This window comes from Heterocephalus glaber, unplaced genomic scaffold (assembly GCF_053883595.1).
Source record: "Heterocephalus glaber isolate CG9 unplaced genomic scaffold, H.glaber_assembly_v1.0 deba00000594, whole genome shotgun sequence".
In the NCBI taxonomy this organism is placed as follows: domain Eukaryota; kingdom Metazoa; phylum Chordata; class Mammalia; order Rodentia; family Bathyergidae; genus Heterocephalus; species Heterocephalus glaber.
Window position 1 is genome coordinate 23037051 of NW_028258151.1, and position 19100 is coordinate 23056150.

The following is a 19100-nucleotide window of genomic DNA, read 5'->3' on the forward strand; positions in this document are numbered from 1 at the left end:
TCACATTCGAGACCTGCGTCGCCTTCCCTGAACTGGGATTACAGGCAGGTGCCGGCTCTCCAGGCTCCCGGCTCTCCAACACCACCTACACCCGGCCTCCACAGGAGTGCTTGCAATGGCAGGACTATTCTTGGTTGTATTATTATCCAAGGGAGCGGTTATATTCGTAAGTGCTTGTACTACCACTAACAGCAGCGGTTATATTAGTAATAATATTAATTGTACAGTAGTATGAGGAATTTGATATTCCCAGATGTCACTTGGGAACCACAATTTAAGAAACGTCTTGCTGACCTACATATTTATGGGTGCTTACTATTCAATGGATATCAGTGGAAAAAGGTGGACTTTCCAATAGGAATCCTGACTTGGACAAAAAACAAACTTTATTTTTAAAAATTCATTTTGCAGAGATTGTGAGAATGTTTTTTAAAAATTCTATTTCTCTTCTTAAAAAAACAAATTTTAAAACAAGGCATGTAGCAAAATGTGAGCACCGGCGGGATATTTGATGTTCATAAGAATTATTCCCTACCTTACGTTTGATAACCATGCTACAGTCACTTTTAAAGCATTCTTATCTTTCAGAGAAACATGCTAAAGTATTTACAAAGGACACGATTTCTGACAGGAATGGGGGAGGTTCTGAATTGCTCACTTTCGGGAAATCTGATAATATTAAGCAATTGTAATTTTGCTTAAGTGTGACAATGGTATTATAGTTGTTTTTAGACTCTTGCCTTTTAAAAATGGACACTAAATAGTTATAGGTAAAATATGATATTCACATTCTTTTCCAAATAATCTGAGTGGTAGGAAATGGGTGGATAGGGTTATGAGTTGATAACTGTTTCACCCCTTTTATATTAGTGCATGTTTGTGGTCCACAGTAAATACATTCATCATGGGGAAGTGGTTCATATACATATCACATATCACATCTCGATCCTTCTCGCTTATCCTTCTTTACTCTCTCTTTGTCTCTCTCACTTCCCCTTCCCATCCTTTCAAAGAGCTAACTTTTTGATTCACTGATTCCTTGTACTGTTCATTTCTGTCTCACTTTCATTAATTTCTGCTGTGATCTTTACAACTTTTTTCCTTGTGTTAGTTGCAGGTTTGGAATCTTGTTTTTCTGACAATTGTTAAAAACCAGGTGACAGTAGATACGTGTGGTTCTATTTTATACTATTTTCTCTAGTATATGTTTGAAATTTTCGTAACAAAATGTTTTAAAAATAGAAAGCAATGTCACAGTATCTTAATGAAGAGGGCCTATTCTGAGGGTCAAATACACCACAGAAACGTGTTTACCATCATCACAATAATGAGGAGGAGGGGGGCAGCCTATCTATAGTGAAGCGAGTGAAGCGTCTCACTCCATGGCTTCTTTTAACCAGAAACATCCTGCTATCATCACCATTTTGCCCATGAGGAACTGAGAAAGACAAAGACCTGAGAAAGACAAATTGACTTTCACACTGCAACAGACAGCAGGGATAAGACCCATAGGACAACTCAGGGACCCATGGAAGTCGTGCCTCAGGCATTCTCAGGAGCCACAGGTGTGGGCTTCTGGTGCACCGGGTAGGACCCGAAGGGCTGACACTGCTGACTCCAGCTTTTCCAAATTCTGTTTCCATACTCGCTGGAACCTTCTTGGCCCACAGGACCTGGAACAAGGCAGCTGAGAGCTGGGCTGCACACACGCCTTCTGCCAGGGTCTCAGCTAGGCCATGGCCTTGATATTAGTGCAGGCCCTACTAGCCCCAGCTAAAAGAGCTCTGTAGGAACTCGGGACAAAGGATAGCATCAAACCAGCCCCGTGTCCCTCCTGAGGCTGTCTGTGTGCAGGGCCACCTTGATGGTCCACTGATGGTAAGGACCAGCTCCGCTCCTACATTGCCCTTGGCACCTCTAGCTGTGTCTCCCTCCATTCAGTCTGATGTCACTGTCTCCCAGCCATCTGCTGGCGAGCTGGCAGGCCTCCTGCCTCTCCCGCCCTCCTCTCATTCCTCAGGAGGACGAGGACAGAGGAGTTATCCTCTGCCCAGGGTGGTGGCCTGGCTGGCTCATCCCTCTGCCTCCAGGCTCAACGAGCAAGGAGCACCCTGAGCCAGATGGTTGTTGCTGTCCTCCGATCTCCCTGGATCCCTGACAGCAGGTTCTTTCACTTTCTGGGCTTGATCTCGGCACTGACACTCCCTGCAAGGCAGCAGCTGTGACTAAGCCTGTGTTTTGGATCTTTGGGCCCAGCTGGTGCCTGGGATGCCAAGATGCCAGTGGGAGAGGCATCCCGGGAGGATACCGGGAACCCAGTTGTGCAGCTTTCCCAGAGTGACAAGGGCAAGATCCTGGGATAGGAGAGGCAGGTGGGGCTGGGATGGCCTGGAGGAGGTGGCCCTAAAGACTAGAAGCTACTGGAGTCACCCTAGAGCTTTGGGATCAGATCTCGGCATCCGGTGCAGAAAGCCATAGCCTGGCATGGGGACAGGAAGGGCTCTGAGGCCAGAAACCTAGGTTTTTAATCCTTGCCCAGCCACACAGCAGCTGGGGACCCACAGCCTCGCACCCACATCCGTGCAGTGGGGGTCATGATGGCAGCTCTCTTGTGGGACGTGTTGCAGGCATACAAGGAAAGGAGAAGGTAGAAATGCCCTTGAAGAGGAAGAGTATGTGTCAGCTCACTTTGTTCTCCCAGATGGAACACTTTGGCCCACAGTGCAGGGAAGGAGACCGAGGTGTGGGCTGGCACATGGACCTGAGTCCAGAGCCCCTGCCTCTGTGCTCTGCTCACTGCAGGCACAGGACTGAGGGACAGCAGTGCCCACTTGCTGCTCTCAGCTTCTGCTCTTTCTGCAACTTCCTCCTCCTGCCTCTCTCTCCCCTAGGAAGCTCCCAGGCAAGGGTCCCTGCCTGAGCGCTATCCAGGCCCCACGAACAGTGCAGCCATAGCTTGCAGCTGAGCGGGAAGCAACAACAGCACTCCTGCTCGCTTTGTCCACAGGGCTGGAGTCACATAGCCCCTCAGTGGCAGGAATCAGAAGTCTGTATTCAAAGCAGAGGTATAGACTTGTGTGCCACTGCCAACAGCCCCATGTTGCCAACCAGGGTCCTTAACCCACACATGCAAGGCAGTAGAGGGCCCAGACGGCCCTCAGTGGCCCACAGAAGGCCTTTGGACCAGTGGCCCATTGTCACACCTGGAACCAGATGTGTGGGACTGGGTGGACACACTGCTCATGTCCTGAAGTGGGACAGAAGAAGGAACTTCAAGGGATGAAGCAGGCAGAGTTGGGGGGAATACCCCAAACTCACAGTAGCACTCTGGGAGCCTAGCAAACTCCAGTTACCTCCTGCACCAGGAGAGAAAGGTTCCCCAGATTTCTGGAGAGGATGCTGGGTTGGCAGGACCATGAGGGGCCATGGCCTCCCGTGCCTGTCCTGTAGCAGTGACTCAGAGGGACGACAGGAACTGCTTCCACAACCAGAAACCAGGCCACCAGAGAGCGCCTGGGCTGTCTGCTCACCCAGGTATTTTTAGGGTATCCTCTTTTTAGTGCAGAAATTTGAAAACTGTAGAACCCCTACTCCCATGGTGGTTCCAATTTCCTAGGAACCTAATATTCATCTGAAATGATTCATGAAAAATACCTTTGTGACCAGATGACTCGTGCCACAGACAGTGTGGTTGGGGACAATTAGGTGTCTAAACACAAGCACATGTGTGTGTTACCACTCACGCTCAGCTGTGAGGACCACGGATAAAGAGTCACAGGCCGGCGAGAAGCTGCTGCTGTGCGCTGGAGCCTCGGGCCTAAACTGTCCAGGTTTGGAAAGCCAGAGGCTGCTCTGTCCAAGACAGCCCAGGGCCACGTCACAGCCCCAGGGCCAAGCAGCTCAGCTGCCTCCGCTGGGGAGCCCAGGTCTGGGCCCAGCACCCTTCGGAACCCTACCAAACAGGAAGCGAGTCCCCACGGCCCGCCCCGCCCCATACCCGCCCCATACCCGCCCCATACCCGCCTTGCCCTTTCTCCTCCCCCGCCCCCCGCCAGCCGCTGCAACCGCAATACTTTCTCCACAAAGCAAAAGAGCTGGGGCACAGGGCCCCTCCCGGGGCTCCCCTCCCATGAGATGCTGCGCGGTGTCACCTAGGCTTCTCGTCAGTCGGGCCCAGGAGGCCCTGGTCAGCCTTCCCACTCCCAGAGAAATCAAGCATACCGGAAACACTGAGTCATGGGCGCAGTTACTATGCGTGTGTGTGAGGCCACCACTGAGCTGCGCTTCTCCCTGCAAAGGCTGTGTCTCCACCTGGCTCACCGCCTCTCCCCACTCACCGCTGAGGAAGGAGGCCGGGGAGGCCTCGACTCGCGCACAAAGCTCCCAAGAACCTTTCACAAAGGACGGAGCTGTTATCTGTTCCCAGGCCACCTGACCCCCTAAGGCCACTGACCCCCAGATTCTGGGGTTGCCAGGATTCCCTGGGAGCTGTTTTTCATGGACTCTGGTATAGGAACCCCCCTTGTTGCCTGTGGGTCCTGCGACTGTGGAGGAGCTGGAGAAGTGGGCCTGGCCGTGGAGCAGGCTGATGCCACCAATGCCGACCGTGGACAAAGAGCAGCTGGCCAAGGCCCTAGCTGCTTTCTCCCCCCAGATGGGTAGAGCCTTTGGGCCTCTGCCTCTCCTGCCCTGCTGTGAGGTGAAATGTGCTGAAGGGGCTTCCTAAGCCAAGTGGGAGGGGCATTCCATGCCCTGGGCCTCAAGCACACAACTCCTGAGCCCACAGCCAGTCTCCGCCTTGGGTGGCTGTGTGGTGGCCCCCAGGTGAGGCTCGAGCCAGCACACATGGTCTTGGGGCAGCTACAGAAAGCACGTGCTCTGGCAGAAGACTGAAAAAGGCTCCCGTGCATAGGCCAACGTGGCCCCGTAGGCATCTCCCACCCAAGCCCTTGCTGGATCGCCTTAGTCCACACCTGTGCATTTGTTCTTAGCAGCCCCATCCCCAGCTGGGAAGGGAAAGGACTGGGCTTAGGTCCTGCAGTACTCAACCACTGGCCTGATGCAGATCAAAGAGCTGTCAGGGCCCAACATTCTCGTCTGTGAATGAGTGGACGGGGCAAACAGGGACACAATTCCTGATGCCGGTGACATCATCACCAAAGGCAGACAGCTGTGGCCGAACCTCAGCGCTCTCTCTGTGGTGCCAGCTCTCTCGGTTCTCACCGCTACCTCTATCCTGTTGTATTAAGAGGCAGCTGAGTTCCAACTCTGTGCTGAGCTGGCAAGCCCAATGCTGAGGCTCAAGACCTTCCTTACCCCAAGCTGCGTCTGCCCTGGGTTTAAAAGGAACAAAACCCCGCTGTGCACGGGTCAGGCCTTCATCTGTCCTCACAGGCACAGCGGCCAGCACCACAGCTCCTCTCACTCTATCGGTCCGTCATCATTTAGTCAGTCAATGCACATTTGTGGCCGTGCCCTACCAGGTGCTCAGCCCAGGGAAGATGCCTACCGTTCGTTGTTCAGGGTCATTCTTGGGGGGTCCAGGTTGGGGTTCTCCATGGACTCCATCTGTGGACAGCGCAGGAAGTAGTAGAGCGTGTGGAGGGCGTCGGGGGACCAGGTGATGGGCTGTGGCGGCTGGCGGGCCTGGCGGGCAGGGCTGGTGCCCGGACACAGAGGGTGACGTCCCTGCATGTGGTGCATGGCGCGAGAGACCAGGTCACCTGGGGGGTGGCGGGGGGAGAAAAACCAAAGTCAGAGTCTGAGTTCACAGCCCAGGTTCTCCCAGCGAGGCTTGTGGCTAAAGAGAACCAGCTCCCTTTGCTGGCTTAATTACTGTTTACCCTCCAGTCTACAGGCGGAGGTGGAAAGTGTCACACGCACAATTGCAATTTAGTTTCCCTTTCATTCCCTCCAGTCTTGTCTTAACAGATGAATTAAATACTCAGGGCTGGCCTCCTCCAGAACTTATGCTAATATGGTTTCTTTTTCAACATCCACACTCTCTCTCTCACTCCAGGGGCCTGGCCCCAGCTCTGTGATCTACAGAATCTCTCTGGTCTCTGTTCCCAGCCGTGGACAGGCTCTGCGGCACCTCCCTCTGACCTCTATTCCTCCACGACACTGGACAGCACGGTCCACGGCACGCTCAACTAATGTGTCAAGGATCTGGTTCCCTAGAAAGCGGAGTTAATTTGATCTTTACACCTCTGGGGGCGGGGGGGGGGGTGTCAAGTATTATTCCCGTTTTACAGATGAAGAAGTTGAGGCCTGTCTGATAGATATCTCCTGACCCCAGGCATTCTCTGAGTCTCAGGGAAGCCAGGTGCACACAGGTTGTGTTACCTACCTGTGGGCACACAGTTAGTGACTGGGACAGTCTACACTTGAACCCAGGTTCCCTTGACTCTGAAGTCCATGAACTTCACTGTGATCTGGGCTGCAGCCCATCCTGTCAGAGTCTGGGGGGTCCCAAGCCCCCACATCCTGTGTTGTGTTCCTGTAGGTCAAGTCTTTTCAACATCCCGGCAGCCCCGGACAGGAAGCGTCCCGTCATTGTGTGAGACCACAATGCTGAGAAAGGATGGGCTGAAATAGCTCTGGGCACCTGCAGGCACCTTGGAGTGGCCAGGGGCGCCTCTGCTAGCGCACTCTGCCCCTCCCCTCCATGGCAGCTCCTTCCTAGGAAGCCTCCAGACACAGCTAATCTGCAAGTGGCAGAAACGAACAGGTCACAGGTTGGCCAGGGACAAGGTGCCTTTCAGTGTGCAACAGAGCTAATCCATTCATCTCTCCAGTTAACTTTGATTATCCACATTCCTGGGACTCTGGGACTGACTGCAGTCCCTTGTGTCCCTTAGGCGCAGAACAGGGTCTTCCACATAGGAGGCACTGGGCAAACATCTAGGGAGTGAATGAAGAAATTGGCTGTACGTGCATCTAACTTTTAAATGCAACTTCCGGGAAGGCTTGGCTTGAGATTATTAGCTGCCAAGTTGTCCCAGGATGGCCGTGATGACAGTGTCTGGCTTCCAAGCAGGGACAAAATTTTCTTCCCCTTCCTCCATCCCTGGTAGTCACTTCCCCTGTACTTCTGGCTCCACTCATCCCTGAAGTCCTTAGCTGCCTGGGGCTCCCCTAACCCCAGAGCCAACACAGCTGGGGCAGTGAGTTCCTGACACCTGGATCCTACCAGAGACGTTGGTTCCATCCACTTGGGGCGGGACCCTGGCATCTGTAGTTTGTAAAAGCTCCCCCTGTGATTCTAATATCCAGTCAGGATTGAAAATCACCAGGAAAATCGATCAGAGCATAGATTCCAGAGTCAGACATGTGTGGCTTCAAATCAGATGTCTGCTTTTAGCCTGTGTGCCCTAATGTAATTCTCAGAGCCTCAGTTTCCTCATCTGTAGAATGGAAATGATAGTATCTACCAATTTTGAGGATTCAAAGAAACAATAGCTGGAAAGCACTTAACTTCATTTTGTCACAGACCAAGTACTTGGTAAGGGCGAATATTGCTAGTATTACAGATTTTTAGTGTCCTATTATTATTTCTCTTTTTCTTTTCTTTTGGAGTCAGGGTCTCACTGTATAGACCAGGCTGGCCTTGAACTCATGGTGATCCTCCTGCCTCAGTCTCCCGAGTGCTGGGATTACAAGCATATGGCACTATGCCTGGCTTAGTCCTTTAACCTATAGTCACCTCATGAAGAGCTTGTCCTTTTAGAACCATGACCTGTGGTTAAGCACTGCCCCACATTTCCCAGGATAGGAGGAGTTTTGAACCCTGAAATGCTCAGCAATAATCCTGGCCCTGCCCTTGGGCTCCTGGGTGGCAGAAACTGGCATCACAACCAGCTGGCTGCCCCACCTCCCTCCCTCCCTCAGCCAGTTGCACAGCAGGAGGCTGAAACTTGGCTTCCATCTTTGCAGGTCTAAATGTCATAACATTTGGCGGGACCATGGGACCACAAGGAGGAGAAATCAAAGAGTCTGCGATACTATCAAGTTTGCATCTTGTTGAAATTTCATTCCAAAGTCTCAACAAGGGAGAAGCCATTATCATTAATTATTTCTATTGTTGTTTTATTGTTACTGGTGGAGAACCCCTTGGCAGGGCATTTCTAGCCAGAATGCAGGCAAGAGAACCAAGAAAGGAAGGGAAGCTGCTTCTCAGGGCTTCCTGTAAGGGAAGCCAGGAACTGAGAGGCCCCCAGAGAGAGGGTCAGGAACCCTTGAAGGCAGCAGGTGCTGGAGGTGCCCAGCTCATTCGATCTAAGCCCCACCTGGCGCAGTTTTTCTCCACATTGGCAGGGAGGTATTTCCCTTCTACAGGTGAGGAAAGGAGCTCAGAGCAGTTTGGTGATCTGCCCTGGCTGCACAGCTGGCAAGTGAGTCAGCCAGGACCGGAACTGGGGTCCCCACTTCCCATGTGCATGCTGGGACCACAGCATCACTGTCTCTGACTGTGTGGGCTGAACTGGTGCAGGTCCACAGTTACTGACTGGCTCATAAGTTAACTTCAGAAGTGGAGAATGAATTAAAAAAAAAAAAAGTCCATAGAAATTTGACAGAGTAATTTTATGTCCATCTAATCAAATAATAACTTTAAAAACTGGGCTTGCATTTTACGTGTCTTATTTCATTCTTCTTGGGTTTTTTTTTTTTCTTGGTACCGGAGACCGAACTCGGGACCTTGCGCTTGTGAGGCAGGCGGCGGAACCACTGAGCTAAATCCCCAGCTTGTTTTTGTTTTTGAGACAAGGTTTCCATATGTAGTTCGGGTTGGCCTTGAACTCACAGCCATCCTCCTGCCTCTGCCTCCCGAGTGCCTGGATTACAGGCATGCACCACCATGCCTGGCTTATTTCATTCTTTGAAACATTCACTTCTGTTGCATTTTCTAGTTTCTATCCCTGGGCCTGCTGCACAGGCTGTGTGAGGAGCCTGGCCCAGCTGGGCTGGGCTCTTAGATCAGTGTAGGTGGGTGCTCCGCCCCCCAAGCGGCTTCTGCAACTTCCTCCTTCTTGAGAATCGATTGATCCTAAGCTCAGGGAACTTGGCCTGCGGCCCAGAAACACCCACCAGGCAAAGAAAAACAAGCCCTCCCCCCTTGTTAACCATGAAAGACTTGATTAGAGGTGCTGCGGGTTTCACTCTGGTCTTTCCAAACCTCATTATGAGCCATCAAATAAAAACGGGCGGGCGAGAGTCTGGAATTTAGCACTGTCTTCGAAAAAGGCCTCTAACATCTGGCTGCCTTTAAAAAGAAGTGAGTTGTTTTGTTTATTTTTTATCCCTTCCCTTTAAAATTTTCATGGGTACAGAGGGACAGAACAAAACATAAGGACCTGAGCTCTCTGTACAGCTGGACCTGATACAAGAATGAAACTTATCTTACTGGGCAGGCTGTCCTTGGTGGGGTACAGAGAGTTAATGCATGTAAAAAACAGGGTAAACTTTTAGGTCCACGGTGCTTGGTGCCAAGTATCACTAGCCTCATTAAGTGCTTTAGTCTCAGAGAGAAAAATTACAGTATCTGCCTCCGCCTCTGTCTCCTCCCTCCCCCACGAGAGGTAGCAGAACCTCTGGTTTCAGAGGGAGGGACAGGGGCGATGTGGCAGGTGACCCAGCCTGTCCTGTTGACTCTGAGACCTTTCTCTGTCTTCAGGAATCGCGGGAGACAAACACTGGGTGGGACGGAGCTCGTTCCTTCTAATACACATGCGAGCTCACACGCACACACGTGGGTGTCCATGCAGACTCTGAGCATGGGGGGTGTTCGCCACCATGCACAGGAAACAAAGCCAGAGGGCAGAAGAGATGAAGTCTCTGTCCTCCTGAAGGCAAAGGCGACATTCTACTCCACAGGAGAGAGGTGATAAACAACCAAGGAGTAAATATCTAAGTGCCAAGTGGTGTTCTCTGGTCTCCACAGGGCCTAAAGCTGAATCCCCAGAGGGGAGGCAGAGGAATGAGACTGGGAGCTCATTTATAAAAGGGCCTAGGAAGGCCTGTCTGATAAAGTGCCTTTGGTTGGAGGCTTTGAAAGAGTGAAGGATTGATGTGTTTGGGTATCTGGGGAAAAATGTAGCAGGCAGAGGGAGTAGTCAGTGAAAAGGCCCAGGGGTGGAAAAGCACTTGGCTGGGAGGTCATGGGTTGGAGGGCAGTTGGAAGATCTAGAAGGGAGCGTCCATAGGAGAGCAGGCGGCCAGTCTTTCCCTACCTTCTCCCTCTGACCCCAGCCCTGCCATCCTGCTGGATGGATGTGGAGGCCACACTTACTCAGCTCTGAGATGCTGCCCACACACGTGGCCAGGAGAGACTGCTCCAGAGTACGCAGCTCCAGCTGGGCGTAGGCATCGGCTCGCTCATCATGGCCCAGGGACCCGCCATTGTAGGGACTGAAGTATGCAGGGAGGGAGAGGACGCCTGTGGGGAAGCAAGGTGGAGAGGTCACCTCAGGAGGCCGAGAAAGCTCCATGGGCCACAGCCACGTGGCAGGCTCGGCCCTTTTCCCTCCCTGGACAGAGCAGGGCACAGGACTGAATCGCCACGACCCTGGAGGATGAGGACGTTTTCACTGTGCCTGGTGATGCGGGGGCAGATCGGGAAGTGGCCGCTCTCGGCTGTGGTCTGCACTCAGCAGAGACTGTCATTTCTTGGAGTTGCCCAGGGAGCGGGCCTGGCAGGCTCGAGGGCCACTCACTGAGTATTCGCAGTGTGCTTGAGTGGCACTGTGCTTAGGTGACAGTGAGGCCTGGCTTTGTGGCCACGTGTGCAGGGGCGGCTGAGTTGGAGGCGAGGGCCCACCCTGCCCACCCTGCCCACCCAGAGGCCAGAGACGCCTGCAAAGTCCTCTCGCTTCTCCATGTTGTCTTTCTTCTTCAAGCTCAGAAGGGGCTGGGGGGGGTGCCACTGGGAGGGGACACTGCCTTTTCCACTCCAAGAAAGCCAGGCATCCCAGCCCAGGCCAAGTCCAATTAGCATTTCTCATTAGCACTTCAACAGCTAGCAGAGCTGTCAGAATCTATCCCAGGGGCGACAGCCTGCAAAACCCTCTGACAAGGATGAGCTGTGTGGTTTCTCAGAAAGCCCCAGAAAAGCAAAAGCAGGAGTTTAAAATGACGTGTTGCTCTTTAAGAGCATGTGGTCACAGAGTTCTAGTTGCAGGGATTCTAGAACAGGGATTCCCGGCTTTCAGTAACTGCTGTTTTCTCTGGCCAAATGTACCTGACAGTACCAAATTCTCAGGAATTTAGCCAGTCATTTTTTGGGGGGGGGGAATCTAAAATTTCTTGAGACACCTGGAGAACCCTTGAGATGTAGCCAAGTCTGGGTCGGGCTGCCCTGTGCTACCCCCATGCGATGTGAAAAGGACAGTGGCACTGCAAGGAGAGAGCAGCCAAGTGGTTGGGACAGGGCCCTGGAGGGGGACAGCCGACATGTGTAGCCCCGGGACTGTCACTTGACCAGCAGTGTGGTCTCAGGTGGGATTCTCAGCCCTCTCTGCACCAGTCCATATCTATCTGTTGTTGGGAGGTAATCAAAGGCCCAGCTCCCAGGGCCACCATGAGGACAGCAGGGTTCCTAGATGGCACCACTTGCACCAGCCTGGTGCTCTGAGCCACACTCCACTGTGTGCCGTTGCTATTATTTTTACTTTGTGTGGGGAACACAGGCTTTATTTACACGATAGCATTTATTCTTTCAACCACCCTCAGAGATGGGCCCCGCCAGCTCCATCTTTAAAATGGGGGCCTGACTTTGGGAGGGTGTGAGTTTCGTGCTCAGATGAGGAGTAGAGCTAGGATTCAGACCCTGATTGTGCTGGCTTTAGAACCTGAACCCTTAACTCCTCATGAGTCCAGAATCCAGGGCTCACCCATGGCTGCCCTGGTTCAGTGGCTCAGGCGGGTGACTGTACCCACAGCAGTGGGATGATGGCCCCTGTCCCCATGGACGCCCCTGTCCCCATGGACACCCCTGCCAAGCCTTGTGTGTTTCTCTTTCTTGGGCAGAGGCCTGGCACCCCCAGCAGCATCCTTCCTGCCTCTCTGGCCCTCCCGTCACCCCTGCTGGATGGCAGCAACCCTACCATCCTGGCAGGGCCAGCGGCTAGCGCTGACTCTGCGAAACACCACATCAAAGCTTTGTTTGCCTGGGAGGCGGTGGGAAGGCACGTGATCAGATCTCCCCCAGCCCCCTGCCAAGGCCCTGTTCCCTAGAGCAGAGATCCTCCCTGACAGCTGAGTAATCAAACACGTTAGGAAGGGCTGGCTCTGAGCATTAGAAGAATTAAAACAAAAGAGAAGGCCATCCCAACACACACTGCAAACCACATTCAGCCCAAACAGCTGCCAGAGTCCTGGCCCAGTCCTGCTCCTCCTTTCTCCCTTATTCAACTACAGAAACAACACTGGGGACATGTGGATCAAATTTGCAGCACTCAGGGCACAGGAATAGGAAATTCAGCCGATTTGTCAAAGGATTCCCAGAGAGAAACATAACGTCGATCGATAGATCTAGTAACAAGAGCCAGCAGCCCCATTAGTAACTGTTCCCGTTTCCCAGTCCTTCCTCACCCACAGGGGCTTTCACTTAATACTTCGGCAAAAGTGATTTTGAAGCTATTATTAATAACAGTAATTGATAACATCACAGCTTTTGCATAGTACCTTTTTACTTTTAGGAGACGTTTTTCTTAGTAATTTCTTCTAGCAAGGGAGACAGGGCAGTCATGATTGACAACAGTCCCTGCTGACTTTCACCGAGGGTTTTCTATGTGCCAGGCACTGTGACAATAAATTACATGCGTTATCACATTGAATCCCTCAGGACTGTAGGAGATACTGTTTGGACCCATCTTACAGAGGAGAAAACTGAGGGAAGACAAAGGTCAGTGACTTGCACACGGTTACCAGAAACTGATTGGGGCTGGAACTTGAATCTCTTAATTCTTGAGCTCCTGCAATGAACTGACATTCTGACTTGGCCACCTTGTCCTTCCAACACCTAGGATATTTGAGAGGAGAAGGGCTCTGTGTGGGCTTGAGGCTTGCGTGGGAGAAAGTCAAAGACAGACCTGGAAACAGGATGTTCCTTCTGATGCATCTGCAGGTACTTCCAGCTAAGGACTCCTACAGCTGCTGCAAAACTCTACAGATGGAAGGCTGCCTCACTCATTCCTTCCATCGTTCCCAAATGCAGTTCTAGAGCTTAAAATCTGCTCTTAAGAAAATTTCCTTCATGTTGATACTAAATGTCTCTGTCCCACATACGCCCATTCCTCAGTACTTTCTTGGTGAACACGGAACATATTTTCTTCAAATTCTCTCAATACCTCAATTTTTTCTTTTTTTTTTGCTTTCTCCTAAATTCCCACATGGGCCCAGGGCCAGGCCTTTCTGGAAAAAGGAATTAAAAATAAAAAGGACATTTCTTTTCTTCCATTTTGTAAAATCCTTAGTAAAGTGTGTTTATTTCGGTCATGATGCAAAAGCAGGCATGTTGGAATGTTTCCCTGTAATCCTTTTATTAGCTAACAAGGACGGCCCTATCAATCCTGGTTAAACTGTCGAGTTACTTATGGAGCAAGTCTGCATGCATCTCAGCTCATTACTGTGAAATGAATTACTGAGTGTGAAGCAGTGCACACGACCGCGTTATCCTCTGCCTCTCTCTGCTATCAGATCAGCATTTCTGTTGCGATAAAGTTCCACTCGACCTGCTTCTGATGGAATGTGAAGCCTCTGCATTTCCCCATCGATACACAGAGCCATAACCATCACCGCTCAATTCTTCTCATACTGGTTGCCCAACCCTTAGAACTCATTATCCAGTTTCTCAAAGCCACCTCCTCTTCCACCGTCCGCTGTCTGAGTACAGCATGCATCCACCCATTGCCCAGCAAGAGTGAGTCATCCTTATGCGCTTCTCCTCCTCCCCACCCCCAGCCAGCCACTAAGCCTGGCGGCTTCCATCTCCCAAAAGCCCTGCTGCTGTCCCCTGTTCTGGTCACACCTCCTCTGACTTTGTACTTTCACGACTTCTCATTGTGCTCGTGAAGAAATCCAAATGCCTTTGCACAGATGAGAACAGAATAGATAGCATCTTTCTTTCCTTCTCTGAAATTTAGGGAGGAAAAAAGAATTCTGCCAGTAAACAGGAAAATTCCCAGCACCTCTCAGGATACTGAGAGTTATGAGGCCTAGGGCACCACATGCTTGTTCTTCCTAGCTGTGTTCCAAACGTTGGTCACTGAGCTCTACTCTGATCCTTGGGCTGGAGACCCCGGTGCAACCAAAGTTCCTCCCAGGTGATTCTCCACTGGTGTCCAGAGGGGGCACCATTGAGGCAGGTGGGAGCCTTGCCTGCTCTTCCATGGTTACCAGCCAGGAATTTTTTTCCCAGGTTCTGTTTGTAGAGGTGGTGTCTCCTCCAAGCAAGCTCCAAGCCAAAGCAGATGGGCTGCACATGGGGTGACAAACCGGGATCCAGTACAAAGGCATTGATGGGAGTTTCATCTCTGTACAACATGGGTATCAACTCCATGTCGTCTCAAGCCCTGTCTAGTGCCAGACTCTAACTTCCACTGACCTGTGTGTGCTGTAGACTAAGGGGCCTTTCAAGCCTTTCCCTGCCAATCATTCCCTGATTTAACTTCTGAACTGTCAACAGTGGGAACAAATGGACCTTGCTATTGCTATTTCCCATGGTCTAATTTCCCTCCCTCCCAGTTATAACAACACCTCTCCTTCCACAAACACACACATGCTGTAAATGTAAAGATGTCCTTTCTGCGCAAAGCTGGATAAGTTTGTAGTTCAGCTTTTGACCATTCATCAAAAAGCTATCAGGGCTGTGACATAACTGTCCTCCTGACCCAACAACCCATTACCAGCACCCTCCTCAGACTTGTAAATGTTCTTTCTGAGGCAAATGACTCCAGTGGGTCCAGACACCTTGCAAGCCTGTGTGTGAGAGCCCCTCCTGTCCTGCTCTGAGGCCCCACCAGATCTACAGGGCCTCTGCTGAAGCAGCCAAGCCACCGTCTGTCCCGCTTCTTTGACATGGAAGCCAGGATGCTGAGGATTACTCTTTTACTGCCCTTGTGAGGAAACACACAAGGCTGAGCCTCTTCTGCCGGTTTCTTAACAGCTGGAGGCTTGGGTGGAGTTCAGTCCATAAGCTTCTGAAAATAAAGGCTGTATTGGCCCACTGAAGGGTTTCCAAATGGGCCACTTAATCCAACCCTCTCTCTTTTTTTAAGTGTTTCCACTCTCTGATCTGGAATTTTATATACAGACCACTGAATGCCCAGTTGTAGATTAGTCATCCTAGAGGCAAAGTACTGGAAAGTAAAAGCATGAATATTTTTCAGAAGGACCAAAATGGGGTGTAAAGACAAAAAAGCTTCACTGAATGGTACTCCTCCTGACATTCTAAGTTCAGAGGGATTGGGGGCATGTGTAAGACAAGGGAGAGCTGAAGCAAACAGGAGGAGAACCCGGAAGTGGAAGGAAATATGCTCGATGAGCTGCCATCCATCCATGTAAAAATGACTCATTGAGAATAATCAGTGGGGATGGGAGGAGGCGGAGCATGGGGAGGGAAAGGGGAATAAAAATGATTAAGATGTGGTATGTATATGCACAATTCCTGAAGATGAATGGACTTATTATGTATCACAAACATATACTAATAAAAAAGCTACTTGATGGGCCGAGGCAGAAGGATGGAGAGTTGAGGCCAGCTTGGGCAACATAGTGGATACGACCCTATTTTAAAAACATATACTATAGGTATGAAAAACTGAAAGCACATCTAACTTTCAGGCAAACTTATCATGTTGATGATATGTGATGCACCATTATAGGTGATGCCCAAGAGTTCCAGTGAGGAGGAAACCTTGGGGGATGGGGAGAGAAAGAGGGTTTTGTGGGGAGGGGAGGGTCTACACTGAGTTTGGGAAGCATGTGTTAATGGTGTATTAATAATAAATGGAGATGGGCTAGCATGTTCTGAGTAGTTAACTCCAAGCTGGGGGGTTGGGGGAAGGGGCAAAACAGCATGTGAACCTCAACAAAGACCCTAGCAAAGACCCTACTAGTCTAGTGCCCCCCTTGCCCATGAGGGGCACGGGTATACATGGGCTGGGTCACGGGGCTAAGCCCATACTAGAAGATGACAGCGGTGGACTCAGACACAGGAGCCCACACAGGTCCCAGTGCACCTCCCTGCCTCTCTACCAGGGCTGCAGCCAGGCCCTCTGCACCCACACCCAGGGGCACAGCGCCTCTGGCACTGTGCACCATCCCTTCGGCACTGCCTTCTCTTTCCCCCTTCTCTTTCTAAGGGCAGGAAATTAAAAGCAAATAATAACCACGCTCTGGTTAACACCTCCCTCTGGCTAAGTTAGCAGAACACCGCCAGTGAAAGGCGGTCTTCTGGGTAGTCGGGTGGGGGGCCAGGAGCTCACCATTCATCACCCACATAACAACACACAGTTAATGACTGCACAGGGAGCAGGTGGCTGGAGGGCCCAGGGCGAGATCAAAGGGTGACGAAGTGCACCATGCTCTTTGCCAGTAACTCCCTTTCTCCTACAAAAACAGTGGTAAAAAGCAAACCTCGCCCTGAAGGCTAGGCTAGAATTTACATCCCTTTGGTATCCATGACAGTCTTGGAGCTTCGAGCAGTGGAGCTCCTGGTGGCTGGTGGTGGTGGTGCTGCCGATTTCTACCACCACTGGTGCCTCTAGTTCTGAGATGCCCCAAGCACAACCAGGATGCACAGGAGGAGACACGGCCACCGTGAGACTCCATGGCCCCAACGGACAGTGTAAGCAGCCTGGGGGCCCCCAGATGCTGGCTCCATGGCATTTTGGTGATTTATTTCATTAAGGTAAACATCAGTTCCGTCGTAGACCTGGAGGATGACTGCAAGGTGCTGGCTTTTTTTTTTTTTTTTTTTTTTTTTCGGTACCGGGGATTGAACTCGGGTCCTTGCACTTGCACAGCAGGCAGCGAAACCACTGAGCTAAATCCCCGGCCCACACTGCAGGGTGCTTGTAAGAAAACAAACTTGTAGAAATCATGGGATTGCTGTTTATTTTTTTTAAATCAAAAATTCAATAAAATGCAGTCTGTTTAGTGCTGTTTTCTCTCTTTGCGAGAGAGCAGAATCAAGCCAGAGTAACCACACAGCTCAATTTCAGGAAATTAAACCTAAAGGTGAACTCTGGAAAAATCAGTATCGTCGCAACACTGGGCCGTATGGGGCAGAAAAGCAACATTTGCACTACTGAGCTTTTTCCTGTGGAAAACGATCCGTGCGTTACTTTGAATATCTTTTAGGAGATTCTGGGTGGCCTCTGTGGAAAGGACTGAGGTGACACGGCAAGAACTCCAGTGGCCCTAGAAACGTGAGGCTTGGCACTACCACCTCTTAAGAAAGAAAAGTGTACACCGTGACCGCGGTCCTCGGTCACATGCTGTCCTTGACCCACAGGGAGCCACTTTGGTATAAAGGAAATGCATTTAAAAGACACATTCAAGGCTGGCAGAGCGCTTGTCTAGCATGCATGAGGCCCCGGGTTCCATCCCTGGCACCGCAACGAAACAAAGCAGAGAGAGCCAAAGACACACACTTGAGAACAACACGGAGAACTTAGCGATGAGGGTAGAATCAATCTTCTATTCTGGGGTTATAACAATGCTTTTAACTACTACCTTTTGGACCTTTTTTTTTTTTTTTTTTTTTTTTTTACAATGAATGTGACTTACGGGTGAGATTAAAAATGATTGTCATATGGAGTTGGGGCGGGAGACATGTAATTGGAGCCAGAGAGGTTGGAAGAATGTTTCTTCTTCTTCCTCTCTTTTGTTTCTGTTTTTGTTTTTTGAGACAGGGCCTCAGTATCTCAGCCTCTCTGGTGTTGGGGTCACAGGTGTGCACCACCATGCCTGACTTCAGAATGTTTCTTCTAAGCAAGGGAATATCCATAATTCCAAATACAGCCCAAAGTTTTTCATCAGAAATTAAAATTTTAAATAAAAAAGTGAGTGTTCAAACACTGTTAACTAGTTACCTGTAAAAAGCCTAGAAGGGAAGTCATCTAATATCATCTAATATTTTGCATGGTAGAATTCTTTAATGAAACCATTATTACTATAATCACTGTGACCTCATGGAGGCAAAATAAATAAAAGGAAAGCTTAGTTGTTTTACCGAGATTTTACCAAAAGAGAAAAAAAGTGAGCAGGGGAAGGAATTCCTTGGAGGAAACTCAGCAGGGATGGTTGAGTGCTGTCCAGGAAGTGGGGTGGTCTTCGGGTCACACTAAGGCTCAGCCGCCCCTTCACCTGGTCCAGAGGCTGCACAACCAGTGGGACTTTCGGGGACATCCTGCTGATGCTCGGGCCTAGCTGCGTCCCTGCTGCCCTGAGCCAGTGTGACGGCTCTGCAGCCACATGCCAGCGCCCTCCCAGCACCCGACAGGCCCAGGGCAGGCTGCAAAGCCTGGGATCTGAGGACAGGGAGAGTTGGAAAAACCCTCGGGCCACACAGCCTGGACGGAAGAGGACGCAGTGGGAGAGAGGCTGCCGAGCGAGACCACCAAGGGGCGAGGGGCCAGCCCGGGCTGGATGGCAGGGATGAAAAGCGCCCGAGTACCCATAACAAACACGAGTCACTCCTTGGGGACTAAAACATTGAAAGTATCACAAGGTCCAGGGCGGAGGGCCAAGGAGGTTATTAATAGAACATGAATGCATTGGTCAGAAATGTACTGCCCCAGAGTCCTGTGGGCAAACATAAGCTGCTTCGGCTCTGGTTGCGATTCCAAAGGAGCTGGACTGTGAGACTCCCAGATGATTTAAGAGCATGAGTCAGAGAGATGAGGGTTCAAAACCCTGCTCTGCCACTTATAAGCTGTGTGACCCTGGACTACTTAGTCCACCTCTCTGAGCCTCAGTTTGCCCACCTGTATAACAGGCCTAATGACAGCTCCTAATTGAGAATTAAAAGATTATGTAAGTGAGCAGCCTGACACGAAGCATACGGTAAACAGGAATATTTTTATGAATGGTCTCAC

General features: G+C 50.8%; 1 protein-coding gene across 2 annotated transcripts in view; it reads right to left on the reverse strand.

Moving 5' to 3' along the window:
- Abtb2 (ankyrin repeat and BTB domain containing 2) overlaps nt 1-19100 on the reverse strand; it is a 165940-nt gene that overhangs the window by 30477 nt on the left and 116363 nt on the right. The window contains exons 2-3 of one of the 2 annotated variants that reach the window (XM_004852061.4): nt 10289-10435; nt 5510-5723 (exon numbers count right to left, since the gene is read on the reverse strand). In XM_004852061.4, the coding sequence (XP_004852118.2) occupies nt 5510-5723; nt 10289-10435 (361 nt within the window). The remainder of the gene's footprint in view (nt 1-5509; nt 5724-10288; nt 10436-19100) is intronic. The other variant, XM_021264377.2, reaches the window with a different exon arrangement.